General features: G+C 48.5%; 1 protein-coding gene across 1 annotated transcript; it reads right to left on the minus strand.

The window, feature by feature from the left end:
* Positions 1-5,396: 5,396 nt before the first annotated feature.
* LOC144482811 (uncharacterized) lies at positions 5,397-12,304 on the minus strand. The gene is made up of 3 exons (XM_078201685.1): positions 12,239-12,304; positions 6,230-7,327; positions 5,397-6,070 (listed from the first exon to the last, which is right to left on the minus strand). The coding sequence occupies exons 2-3, from the start codon at positions 6,974-6,976 to the stop codon at positions 5,720-5,722; spliced, it is 1,098 nt and encodes a 365-aa protein (XP_078057811.1). The 5' UTR covers positions 6,977-7,327; positions 12,239-12,304; the 3' UTR covers positions 5,397-5,719.
* Positions 12,305-13,553: the final 1,249 nt, after the last annotated feature.

Raw genomic sequence — 13,553 nt, forward strand, 5'->3', positions numbered from 1 at the left:
TCCCTTCCCACACACCGAGCAGGTGAATGGTCTCTCCCCGGTGTGACGTCGCTGGTGTCTCACCAGATCGAATGACTGGGAAAATTTCTTCCCACACATGGAGCAGCTGAACGGTCTCTCCCCGGTGTGAGTGCATTGGTGAGCAGTCAGGGTGGATTAATGACACTCGCAGTGTCATTCCCCACCCGCCGGCTCCATCCCCCCCCCCATTCCCCACCCGCCGGCTCCATCCCCCCCTCATTCCCCACCCGCCGGCTCCATCCCTCCCTCATTCCCCACCCGCCGGCTCCATTCCCCCCTCATTCCCCACCCGCCGGCTCCATTCCCCCCTCATTCCCCACCCGCTGGCTCCATCCCCCCCTCATTCCCCACCCGCTGGCTCCATCCCCCCCTCATTCCCCACCCGCCGGCTCCATCCCTCCCTCATTCCCCACCCGCCGGCTCCATCCCTCATTCCCCACCCGCTGGCTCCATTCCCCCCTCATTCCCCACCCGCCGGCTCCATCCCTCCCTCATTCCCCACCCGCCGGCTCCATCCCCCCCTCATTCCCCACCCGCCGGCTCCATCCCTCCCTCATTCCCCACCCGCCGGCTCCATCCCTCCCTCATTCCCCACCCGCCGGCTCCATCCCTCCCTCATTCCCCACCCGCCGGCTCCATCCCCCCTCATTCCCCACCCGGCGGTGTCGGATCAGCTGAAAATTCCCACCGCCGCAATCCTGAGCTTCCAGCGGCACTGCGCATGCTCCACATCACAATGACCGGGCAGTGATTGACAGCGGTTCCGGACCAAGGAAAAGGGGGCGGGGCTGGAGGACCGAGCGGGAGCGGCTGGTCCGCCAACCAATCAGAGTGAATGGGGGCGGGGCTGAGCCCGGATCTCCCTCATTGTCTGAAACTGCATCATTGTGAAAGCTGCTTTGTGTCAAACTCCAGGAGAAAACTGGACCTTTCTGTTTGTGGCTTCAAACAGATGGAGCCCTGTGGGTGCGGAGCAAATAGATGGAGCCCTGTGGGTGCGGAGCAAACAGATGGAGCCCTGTGGGTGCGGAGCAAACAGATGGAGCCCTGTGGGTGCGGAGCAAACAGATGGAGCCCTGTGGGTGCGGAGCAAACAGATGGAGCCCTGTGGGCGCGGAGCAAACAGATGGAGCCCTGTGGGTGCGGAGCAAACAGCTGGAGCCCTGTGGGTGCGGAGCAAACAGATGGAGCCCTGTGGGTGCAGAGCAAACAGATGGAGCCCTGTGGGTGTGGAGCAAACAGATGGAACCCTGTGGGTGCGGAGCAAACAGATGGAGCCCTGTGGGTGCGGAGCAAACACATCAACATTTATCACTGAGATAAAGACAGTAAATGTTGGAAAATCTCAGCAGGACTGACCATCTGTGGAGAGAGAATAGAGTAAGAAATCTCACACCACCAGATTAAAGTCCAACAGGTTTATTTGGTAGCAAAAGCCACTAGCTTTCGGAGCGCTGCTCCTTCATCAGGTGACTATAAAGGAATATCAGTTAAATATCAGTGACTACAAAGGAACAACTTGGTGGGAAGTTAAAAAGCAGGACCCCGAGGGGAGTAATCTCAGGATTGCTACCTGTGCCACGTGCCAGTGAGGGTAAGAGTAGGATGCTCAGGCGGATGAACACGTGGCTGAGGAACTGGTGTAGGGGGCAGGGTTTCAGATTTCTATATCATTGGAACCTCTTCTGGGGCAGGTGGGACCTGTACAAGAGAGATGGGTTACACCTGAACTACAAGGGGACCAATATACTTGCAGGAAGGTTTGCTAGTGTTATTGGGAAGGGTTTAAACTAGATTTGCAGGGGGATGGGAACCAGAGTGCCAGAGCAGATAGTGGAGCGTTGGTGAAAATAAATGATGTTAATAGTTCATGCAAAATCACAAATAGAAAGGCTGTGTGTGGAGTTGGAATGTTATGGTGAAGTTGTATAAGACATTGGTGAGGCCGAATTTAGAGTATTTTGTGCAGTTTTGGTCACCTAATTACAGGAGGGATATTAATAAGGTTGAAAGAGTGCAGAGAAGGTTTACAAGGATGTTGCCGGGTCTTGAGAAACTGAGTTACAGAGAAAGGTTAGGACTTTATTCCCTGGAGCGTAGAAGAATGAGGGGAGATTTGATAGAGGTGTATAAAATTATGATGGGTACAGATAGAATGAATGCAAGCAGGCTTTTTCCACTGAGGCTAGGGGAGAAAATAACTAGAGGACATGGGTTAAGGGTGAGGGGGGAAAAGTTTGAAGGGAATATTAGGGGGGGGGCTTCTTCACACAGAGAGTGGTGCGAGTGTGGAATGAGCTGCCAGATGAAGTGGTGAATGTGGGCTCACTTTTAACATTTAAGAAAAACTTGGACAGGTACATGGGTGAGAGGGGTGTGGAGGGATGTGGTCCAGGTGCAGGTCAGTGGGACTAGGCAGAAAAATGGTTCGGCACAGCCAAGAAGGGACAAATGGCCTGTTTCTGTGCTGTAATGTCCTACGGTTCTGTGGTTCTAACTGATCTTAAAGCCAATCTTTTTCATTCTGTGGGGAGGGGGTGCGCTGAATCAGTTTTAATGGGGTTTTATATTTGTTTATACAATGTGGGCATTGCTGACTCAACCAGCATCAATCGCCCACCCCAAATTATTCTTGAGAAGGTGGTTGGGGCTGCCTTCTTGAACTGCAGATTTGAAGTTACTGTCAGATCAGCCGTGATCTAATTAAATGGGTCAAGGGACTGAATGATCTTCTCTCCTATATTTATAAGTTTGCCGCAGTCGAAGATGCTGTTAGGAAGGGATTTCCAGGATTTTTGATCAGCGACAGTGAAAAGACAGCAACATGATTCCAAGTCAGGATTGTTTATGTCTTGGGTGCCATTGTTTTTCGGTGAAGGGTCTGTTCCTCTGCTGTACTGTTCTTCATTCTTTGATAACGTCAGTTGTCCATGTTGCCAATTATCTGCTGCCCTTGTCTCGAGGTGGTAGAGTTTGTAGGATTGGAAGGTAAAGGTCGCAGTGTTGGAAGGTACTGTTGAAAGTTAAATTATATTAATTTCCTCATATTAAAAAGTGGAACACATGATGATATGGTGGGGAGATCTAGATCAGAGAGGCAGTATTTCAGAGTTTATCACTGTGATAGCAGCAATCCCATTGCTATCTGTTGGCAAGACTGATGGAAATATTTAAAATGGAGACCATTGGAGGATGAGGTACAATGGAATTTGTGAACTATCTGAGGATAATGGTGAGGGGAAAGGAAGGGATCAGGAAAGCAGCCGACACTTCATATTGTTGCAGGAGAAGTGGGGTCAGGTTGTGTAGATGTCAGGTTTTACGCAGCACACAGTCAGCCTGGATGGAGAATCTCTGGATCACTCAAATCACTCAGTTGGAAAATCAGAGACCTATCATTGTCTGCTTGGACGAAGGTTGTGTTGCAGCTGATGAGAAGCAGCTTCACTCAGATACCAACATCCTCATGCACAAAAACTAACACACGCAGCCATCCTCCCACCCACCCACCCACGTGATGTACCAACTGACTCAAGAGCAGCTTCTTCCCTGCTATCCGACTTTTGAATGGACCAACGTATATTAAATTGATCTTATTCTACACCCTCGCTATGACTGTAACACTATATTCTACACCCCCTTTTTTCCTTTTCCCCGATGTACTTTAGAATGTATGTTTTGTCAGTATAGCGCACAAGAAACAATACCTTTCACTGTATCCCAATACATGTGACAATAGTAAATCAAATCAAATCAAAAACTCTCACGTGAAACAGAGCCTGTCCCATTGGGTGGACAACACCAGCTAACATGACTAAAACTGAGGATAAAGTATTGGTGTCTGTAAGGGCTGAAACAATACCCTTGACTCTTGTTGATCTGTGGCACCAAGTTCAAGACTCCTTCATGAATCATCCTCTTGGCCTCTAGCCTGTCAACCCCCCATGAGAATCTTATATGTTTCAGAAAGTTCACTGCTCATTCTTCTAAACCTAATGATTAGAGGTGCAACCTTTCCTCAAAAGACAATGAGTTGGATTCTCCGGCCGCGCTCACCCCAAAACTGGACAATCCTGCCCGAGGTCAATGGGCCTTTGTGGTCCCGCCCCTCTGCCCGCGACGATACCTGTGGTGGGCGGGATGGGAGAATTCTCACCTACACCTTACAATCTTTCCTCAAAAGACAACACCTTCATCTGAGGAATGGACCTTCTCTGAACTCATTCCAATGAAAACATGTCATTCCATCAGTAGGGAGACCAGAACCGTACACAGTATTCCAGCTGCTATCTCAGCAATGTCCTGTGTAGGTGCAGCAAGTTCCCTTTTTCAAACTCCACCCCCTTGCAGTAAAGTCCAACACTCCATTTGCCTTCTTCTTTACTTGCTGTACCTTCATCCTACTTGTTCACGATTCATGTACAAGGACACCCAGATTCCTCTCTACGGCAGTATTCTTCAGTTTCTGTATATTTAAACAATTTTCTGCTTCTCTATTCTTCCTGCCAAAGTGGAAAAGCTCCCACTTTCCCGCACTATACTCCATCTGCCATTTTTCTGTCCATTCAGGTAACTTATCTGTGTCCCTTACAGATTTTTTGTAACACCCTCACAACTTGCTTTTCTACCTATCTTTGTATCATCAATTCTGGCTTCATCCAAGTCATTGATCAAGGTGGCTGTTTTTCTCTCTCTCAGTTATGGGTGATATTTGTCTCTATTCTCCTGGAAACTGAATGAATCTTGTTCCAAACTGGGTTCAATATCAGACATTTCAGGGAGTCAGGAATCATTCGCCCCTGAACCTACACTGGTAAAACCCCAGGCAGTTCCTCAGTAAGGAGTTTTCTGGTTCCTCACCATATATTAGTCAGGATACTGAAACCCAGCTTTTCTTACAGTCCACTCCTGGAGGTCCCACTCCCTGAGCCGACAAAATTCAGCAGTGTCAGTGCTGAAGTTTCACAGTGGGAGTGATTCCCAGAGTAACTGTCAATCAGATCACCATTGATGTCCAGGTTTGTGTAGTTTTAGTTATCCTGATGTCTAACACACGCACATCAATAAAACAGGGAATTCCTGCAAACAAACTGCAGCTTCTTCTCTATCTGGAGATCCAATGTTTGTTGAATAATTGTCCCAGCGGTTAACAGGCTCCTGTGAACTCATCCAACTCGTATTTTAATACTGACTTGAACAAATATATTTTAAATAGGTTTATTTTAAATGAGTTAAAACCAGCCTTAAAATGGTAGATATAGTATAATAACCAAAGTACTTTTCAGACTGGAAACTTTAACCTGCTGTTTCACTTTGATTTAGGAGCAGATCCCAGTTTTACACCAATCTCTGATTCATGTATCCAGCATTCACCGTCATTCTAAAAACAGAAGTTGCTGCAAAATCTCAGTAAGTCTGACAGAATCTGTAAAGACAGGAACAGTTAATGTTTCCAGTTGAATGTGACTCTTCTTCAGTGTCAAAACATTAGCTCTGTTTCTCTCTCCAGAGATGCTGTCAGACCTGCTGAGTTTTTACAGCACTTCTTGTTTTTATTTACGAGTTCAGGACTCAGACAAGACAATCCACAATACAAATCTTACAACTGGGCCAGGGTTTATTAACATCAGCAGAAACAGACACCAATGAAAATGGTTGGGACCTCGATGTGATTAACAGCAAAATTCAGTCCTTGCAGTCACTCGTGAACATGATGGTGTTTCAGCAGGTGAGGTGACTGAGTGAATCCCTTCCCACACACGGAGCAGGTGAATGGCCTGTCCCCAGTGTGAATTTGCTGGTGCTTTACCAGGTTGGATGATTGACTGAATCCCTTGCCATAATCAGAGCAGGTGAATGGTCTCTCCCTGGTGTGAACTCGCTGGTGTCTCAGCAAGGTGGATGAATCAATGAATCCCTTCCCACAACTGGAGCAAGTGAATGGCCTCTCTCCAGTGTGAACTCGCTGGTGTTTTAGCAGGTTGAATGACTGAGTAAATCCCATCCCACGCTCGGAGCAGATAAATGGCCTCTCCCCGTTATGAATTCTCTGCTGTTTCAGCAGGTTGGATGAATCAGTGAATCCCTTCCCACAATCAGAGCATCCTCCCCATTGACCAACTGTGAGAATGAACAAAATGCAGTCCTGGATGGAATTGAGAGCAGAAACAATAACAGCAGAATCCAACCCCTGGAATCACTTGTGAACTTGTTGGTGTCTCAGTAGGTCGGATGAAACTCTGAATCCCTTCCCACACTGAGAGCAGGTGAACGGCCTCTCCCCAGTGTGAACTCGGTGGTGCGTCCGCAGGTTGCATGACCGAGTGAATCCCTTCCCACACTGAGAGCAGGTGAACGGTTTCTCCCCAGTGTGAACTTGCTGATGTGCCCGCAGGTTGGATACCCGAGTGAATCCCTTCCCACACTGAGAACAGGTGAATGGTCTCTCCCCAGTGTGAACTCGCTGGTGCCTCCGCAGGTGGGATGAACAAGTGAATCCCTCCCCACACTGAGAGCAGGTGAATGGTCTCTCCCCAGTGTGAACTCGCTGGTGCATCCGCAGGCTGGATGAACAAGTGAATCCCTTCCCACACTGAGAGCAGGTGAATGGCCTCTCCCCAGTGTGAACTCGCTGGTGTGACTGCAGGTAGGATGATCGAGTGAATCCCTTCCCACACTGAGAGCAGGTGAACGGCCTCTCCCCAGTGTGAACTCGCTGATGTCTCTGCAGGTCAGATGACTGAGTGAATCCCTCCCCACACTGAGAGCAGGTGAACGGTCTCTCCCCAGTGTGAACTCGCTGGTGTCTCTGCAGTTCGGATGACCGAGTGAATCCCTCCCCACACTGAGAGCAGGTGAACGGCCTCTCCCCAGTGTGGCTGCGCCGATGAGCTTCCAGCTGAGATGGGACTCTGTACCTCTTCCCACAGTCCACACATTTCCATGGTTTCTCCATGGTGCAGGTGTCCTTGCCTCTCCCTTGGGTGACCAATCAGTTGAAGCCTCGTCCACACACAGAACACGGGTACAGTCTCTCCCCGCTGTGAATGGTGTGATATTTATTCAGGCTGTGTAACTGCTTAAAGCTCTTTAGTCAGTGCACTGGAACACTCTCACTCTAGTGTGGCAGTGTGTCGATGCTTTTCCAGTCACACTGATGTTTGAAATCTTTTCAAATCAACAGACCGGGCAATCATTTCTCCTTCTGGATTCAAAGGCCGATGATATTCAGCTCCCAAGGAATATGACTCTGTCAGATCTAGACGTGAAGTTTGAGATTTCAGTCTGTGATTCCTCTTTCAGTATCCTGGAAAATGAGTTTACAAAAGTCATCAGTGTCAGTGCAGGATAGAAATTCAGAACAGACAATTCGAGTTTCTATGGAACATTCTTTCCTATTTCAGTCCCAAAAAGCTGTGAATCTCCATCCCACACACTCTCCCTCCATTCTCACTCTGCTGTATCTAATATTCACCCTCCCAATTCTCCTGAAGGTGCTGATTGAGGCTGATTGACAGATCCATGCTCACTGCTTCCTGTCCTGGACACAGAGACCATAACAAATTGGAGCTGCAGTCGGCCATTTGGTCCATCGAGCCTTTTAAACTATTCAATGAGATAATTCGTTCATCTACCTCAGCATCATTCTCCCCACACTAAACCCATATCCCTTGATAGCTTCAATATCTAGAAACCAATCAATCTCTCTCTTGAAAATAGTTGATGACTGAGGCTTCACTGTCCTCAGGGGTTGAGAATTCCAAAGCTTTAGCACATCCTTGAGTGAAGAAATCCCCTCACATATTAGCTTTTGCTCCATCTTCTTGTCTGTTCCCCATAACTCTTGACACCTTTGTCAGTCAAAGATCTGTCTAACTGGAATATATTCAATGATCCTCAGCCTCCACTGGTCCCTGTGGAAGAGAAATCCAAAAGACTAACAACCCTCTGAGGGAAGAGATGTCTGGAAATATATAACGTAGCTACAGTTCCATATTACAAGATATTCAGATCCCAAGGAATATGACTCTGTCTAGACGTGACGGTTGAGATTTTTGCCTTTGATTCCTCATTCAATATCCTATGAAATGAGTTTGCAAAAGTCATCACAGTCAGTATAGGATAGAAATTCAGAGCAGACATTTCTAGTTTCTATGGAACATTCTTTCCTATTTCATTCCCAAAAAGTTGTAACTCTCCATCCATATCTATGGTTTCTATTTAAAAATGAAAGTGGTTGGGCATTTGAAGGAAATAAACTTTCAGGAGAATGGGGATATAGAGGGGGATTGGGACTGGAATGTTATACAGAGAGTCAGCATGGACTCGAGTTACCGAATGGATTCCTTCTGTGCTGTAATGACTTTATGACTGGAAATGTATAACATCGCTACAGCATTATATTACAATGCAAGAACTAATAATAAAAGTATTTTATTACAGAAACATAAATAATATATCTAATCTGGGTACCATATAATAACACCAGACATATCTCTGTCCTATATTAACGTTCTGTCCCCTTAAATGTCAGCCATCTCCTGAGGAAAGCTGTCCTTTAATGTGAACATGAGGAAAAAGACCATCCTTTTAGACAGACAAATAAATGTGTCAAGCTGAGGGAGCAAAGGATGTTCACCAGGCTGATTCAGGGAATCGCGGGACTGATGTCGGAGGAGAGATTGACCAGGTTAGGATTGTTTTCGTTGGAGTTCAGATGAATGAGGGGGGAATCTCATAGAGACTTATAAAATTCTAACAGGTCGAGACAGGATAGATGCAGGGAGGATGTTCCCGATGGAGTCCAGAACCGGGGGTCACAGTCTGAGGATTCAGGGCAGACCATTTAGGACGGAGGTGAGGAGACATTTCTTCACCCAAAGAGTGGTGAGTCTGTGGAATTTATTACCACAGGAAGTAGTTGGTGCCAAAACATTGAAGGTATTCAAGAGGCGGCTGGATAAAGCACTTGGAGCGAATGGGATCACAGGTTATGGGGAAAAAGCAGGATGAGACTACTGAGTTGGATGATCAGCCATGATCGTAATGAATGGCGGAGCAGGCTCGAAGGGCCAAATGGCCTCCTCCTGCTCCTATCTTCTATGTTTCTATATCAATGTCTTTAAGAGAGAGAGAGAGAGACCTGGGCCAATCTTCACAGAGTCTGCACCCTCCCTGGATTCACTTCTTTTCCCTTCAGTTGCTGCAAGTCCCCAATTTCCCCCAGAATGAGAAAAGAAAGTGTTTTACTCACAGATGTTGGCCTCTTTTAGGTCAAAACAAATAAACAAACTCAAGTTAAATCAGGACAAAGTAAAAGGGGCAGCTCCCCAAAAGGAGGGGGAACAGCCCGAACAAAATCAAAGTACAAAGGAAACTTAAAAACATCAAATTAAAATGTGATTATTAGGGTCAATAACGCACCCCAACCCCTGCGGTGCCCAATGGGCACGGAAGGCGTCGACCGCGCCCGTGGACACCGCATGCTCCCTCTCCAGGGACACCCGGCCGCGAACGTAGCCGAGGTAGAGGGGCAGACAGTCAGGATGGATGGCCCCCTCGATCGCCCGCTGCCTGGACCGGTAAATGGCGCGTTTCGCCAGGCCCAGGAGCAGGTTCACGAGGAGGTCGCCATCCCGACCCCAACAAAAAGAGAGTGCAACCTAAGACACCAAACATAGACATGGTCCACGGACTTCACAAGGCCACAGAAGGGGCAAGCTTCATAGCCCGTGAACCAGTGAATCCTACGGTTGTGCGGAACTGCTGCATGCATCACCCTTCACCCCAGGTCCCCGATGTAATTGGGGCAATCTCTCCATAGAGGGACCTCTACGGAAACAAGGCCCGCCAAGGTGTATCCGGGCGACAGGCGATAGTGGAAGGTGTGCAGCAGCAGCCCGCACAGGAAACGCCTCCGCGCGGTAGAAAAAGGCACGGAGGACATTTCCGCGAGGCGGCTCAGGCTGTGGGGCACCTGACCCGAGGAGGAGGGTTGAAGTTTTGGGCCAATGTGGAATTCCGTCCGAACAGGGGAACGCTCGGGCGGGATCCCACCGCACGCCTGCGCCGCCTCAAGTTTGCATGCACTTTTGGGGCCGAGCACGACCGTCCTAAGGTCTAGGATGGCTTTGGCCGCGTGCCGGACGGACGTCCCCGCGCGCTCAGCCAGCACGTGGGGGCTCATCCAGCCCGCCCCTCCGCCATCGAGCACGTCCCCGATTCTGGTCACCCCGGCGTCCACAGCCCCCCTCTCCGCCAGCCACCTGAAGTTATACGGCTGGAGGAGCGGATTCCTGAGCAGCGGCTCTCGCACGAGAGCTGCTACTCCTGACGGGGGGGGAGCTGCGTCGTGAGGCGACCGTGTTCCAGACAGTGAGGAGGTCCTTGTAAAAGACGGGCAACTCCTGCAGGGCGGTCGAAGCACACCCCAGTTCGATATGCAGGAGCTGCACGTCATAATTGAGGCCGTGCCACTGGCGGAAGAAATACGTCGCCATGGCACACCATTGTGGAGGGGGCTCAACGTAAAGGTACCTCTGCAGGGCCTGGAGGCGGGAGGTCGCTATCTGAGTGCGGAGGCACACCAGACCTTGTCCGCCCCCCTCAAGCGGGAGATGCAGAACCGCAGCAGGGACCCAGTGCAGTCGATTGCCCCAGAAGAACCGCAGGAGGGTTCTCTGGATATCGGCGACAAAGCCAGGGGGAGGGGTCAAAGGGACCAGCCGGTACCACAGCATGGAGGCGACCAGCTGGTTTATGACGAGAACCCGTGCCTGTGAATGGTCACAAACACTCACCTCTGAAAGAATTTAACTGATTTTAATATTAAAACCTCCTGCTGGAGCCTGCAGCTGGAAAGATATCAGAAGCATTGGCATCAGAGAAAAATCTCCCAGTTGGGGAAATCCCCAGGGAGCGGGGGTGATGTCACTGTGCAATTGTAAGTGTGTGATGAGATCACAGACAAGAACACAGAATACCTGGGTCTGTGCAAACCAGTGAACACCACACATTATGGAGGATGCGAGGCTCCTTGACAGGGTGCAGAGGAGATTTATCAAAATGGTTCCAGGGATGAGGAATTATAGTTACAATGTTAGGCTGGATAACTTGGGGTTGTTCTCCTTGGAGCAAAGTAGATTGATAGAGGTGTACAAGGGTACGTGGAGGGTGTTGAAGTTTACATGCTCTGTTTACGCGTGTACAAGCTCTGACTATGGGTTGTCCAGTCTCGAAACGTTGGTTCTATTCTCACTCCCCAGTGAGTGCAGACCTTTGGGGGTGTGCGGGGACGGGGGGAGGGGGGGGGCGCGGGGGTGGTGCCGGAGGTGGAGAGAATGTTTATCCTCCGACCCTGACCTTGACTCGGGAGCCGTAAAGGTTGGTGAGAGTCGTAGCGGACATGCCGAATTTCCTTAGTCTTCTGAGAAAGTAGAGGCGTTGGTGGGGCTTACTTATCTATGGTGTAATTTTTCATTCGCGAGAAGAAGGTTAAGAGGTGACTTAATAGAGGCGTACAAGATGATCAGAGGATTAGATAGGGTGGACAGTGAGAGCCTTTTTCCTCGGATGGTGATAGCTCGCACGAGGGGACATAGCTTTAAATTGAGGGGTGATAGATATAGGACTGATGTCAGAGGTAGGTTCTTCACTCAGAGAGTAGTAAGGGTGTGGAATTCCCTGCCTGCAGCAGTAGTGGACTCGCCAACATTAAGGGCATTTAAATGGTCATTGGATAAACATATGGATGGTATTGGAATAGTGTAGATTAGATGGGCTTTAGATTGGTTTCACAGGTCGGCGCAACATCGAGGGCTGAAGGGCCTGTACTGCGCTGTAACATTCTATGTTCTATGCTATCAAATCTGCTGAGATTTTCCAGCATTTTCTGTTTTACTTTCCCTTTCTTTTTCCTTCTCTGTCACCGCTCTGCCTCATCAATAAGACATTGGGACTCAGAGGGTTGATGCAGTTTGATGGACAAGTTGTCTCCATTCTGAACACTGGGGAACAAGCTCCTCCCACTGATTGACAACATTGCCCTTTACAAACATGGCGGCCGCACGTGCGCACTGCTGCATATTGCCCCCAATAAAGATGGCGAACGTTAACGAACATGAGGAGCTGCAGCCCTGCTCGGTACAAACTGGGTCCGGGAGGCTCTCTTCCGCGGTTTGCGGCTTACACAACATGCTTACGCAGCGTTTCCACCCACCTGGGCGATCCATTGCTCTCTCCGTACCGCCAATCACCTCGAACAGATTTCCGAGCCCAAAACAAAATGCGCCTCCATTGCCATTACTCAAACTGCGCATGCTCAAGTCAAAGCTGGCCCCGCCCCTCATTCACTTCTATTGGTTGGAGGACCGAGCGGTCCCGATCGGTCCTCCAGCACTGCCCCCTCTTCCCATTGGTCTGCGCTGCCGTCAATCAGCTGGGCATTGTGACGGTAACTTGCTGTTTGTCCAATAATCACAGTGACAGAGTCTCAGTGTAACAATGACACACACAGACTCCAATACAATCAGAGTGGGGATGGAGCACAGAGACAACACAGCAAAGCACTGACTTACTCTGAGTGTAACAAATACAATGTTTGTTCAAATAATAAGAGTCACGTTGCAGTATGTTAGTGAACACAGCATTAGATCCAATGTAATGGTAATACAGTCAGTATCTCGTGCACCAGAACCAAAGTTTAGGTTTCATTTGATAGTGTGAGTGAGTCATGGTCCATTGATATAATGTATTTAGATTCCGGTGTGTGTTACTCTGCCACTGTCAGTATCAGACAATAACCTGTCTGTTATTCCAATTCTGCTGTATTTTACAACTGCAGCTCCTGGGGCTGATTGGAGTCTGGTATAATGATCACTGAGGTCGGTTTCAGTGTCTCTGAGGTCATTTTAACTGCAGATAATCTGACATTAAGGGAGACAAGAGGCCCAACAAACATTTGATTATAATAGGAGGACAAAGTGTAAGGGAACAATGATATTTTAAGGTGTCTGTGTTATGGTGAGTGTCACTGGGAGGTGAGTGATAAAATACAAGTGGAAACATCATGACAGAGGCACATGTGACTGACTCGGCCTGACTGAGAGCTGTTATACTCAAGGGGAGAATAATGAGGACATGGGGAACTCCAGGGATTTCTGATATCTGAGGTGTATCTGTTCGAGGAACTGAAAATAATCAGTTCCTTCTCATGGTTATCTGCAGTTCTCAAGTTACACACAGGAAACAGATCTGAAGGCTCATCAAACCCAATGTTTAATCTTCTGTTTGAGACACATTGTGACTGAAAAGATCAAATATTAAAACCTCATGAGAGAAACATTCAGAATGTCACAAAGATGAGTGAACTGTCCAATTAATCCCATTGACCATAACTCTGCCAATTTACCTTCTGCAAGTATTTATCCAATTCCCTTTGAAAGTTACTATTAAACCTGCTTCTAGCACCTGTCAGTTTGTGCATTCCAGATCATATCCAGTTATTGTGTAAAAAATTCTCCTTATCACCCCCT

The sequence above is a fragment of the Mustelus asterias genome, unplaced genomic scaffold (assembly GCF_964213995.1).
Source record: "Mustelus asterias unplaced genomic scaffold, sMusAst1.hap1.1 HAP1_SCAFFOLD_42, whole genome shotgun sequence".
NCBI classification, from domain to species: domain Eukaryota; kingdom Metazoa; phylum Chordata; class Chondrichthyes; order Carcharhiniformes; family Triakidae; genus Mustelus; species Mustelus asterias.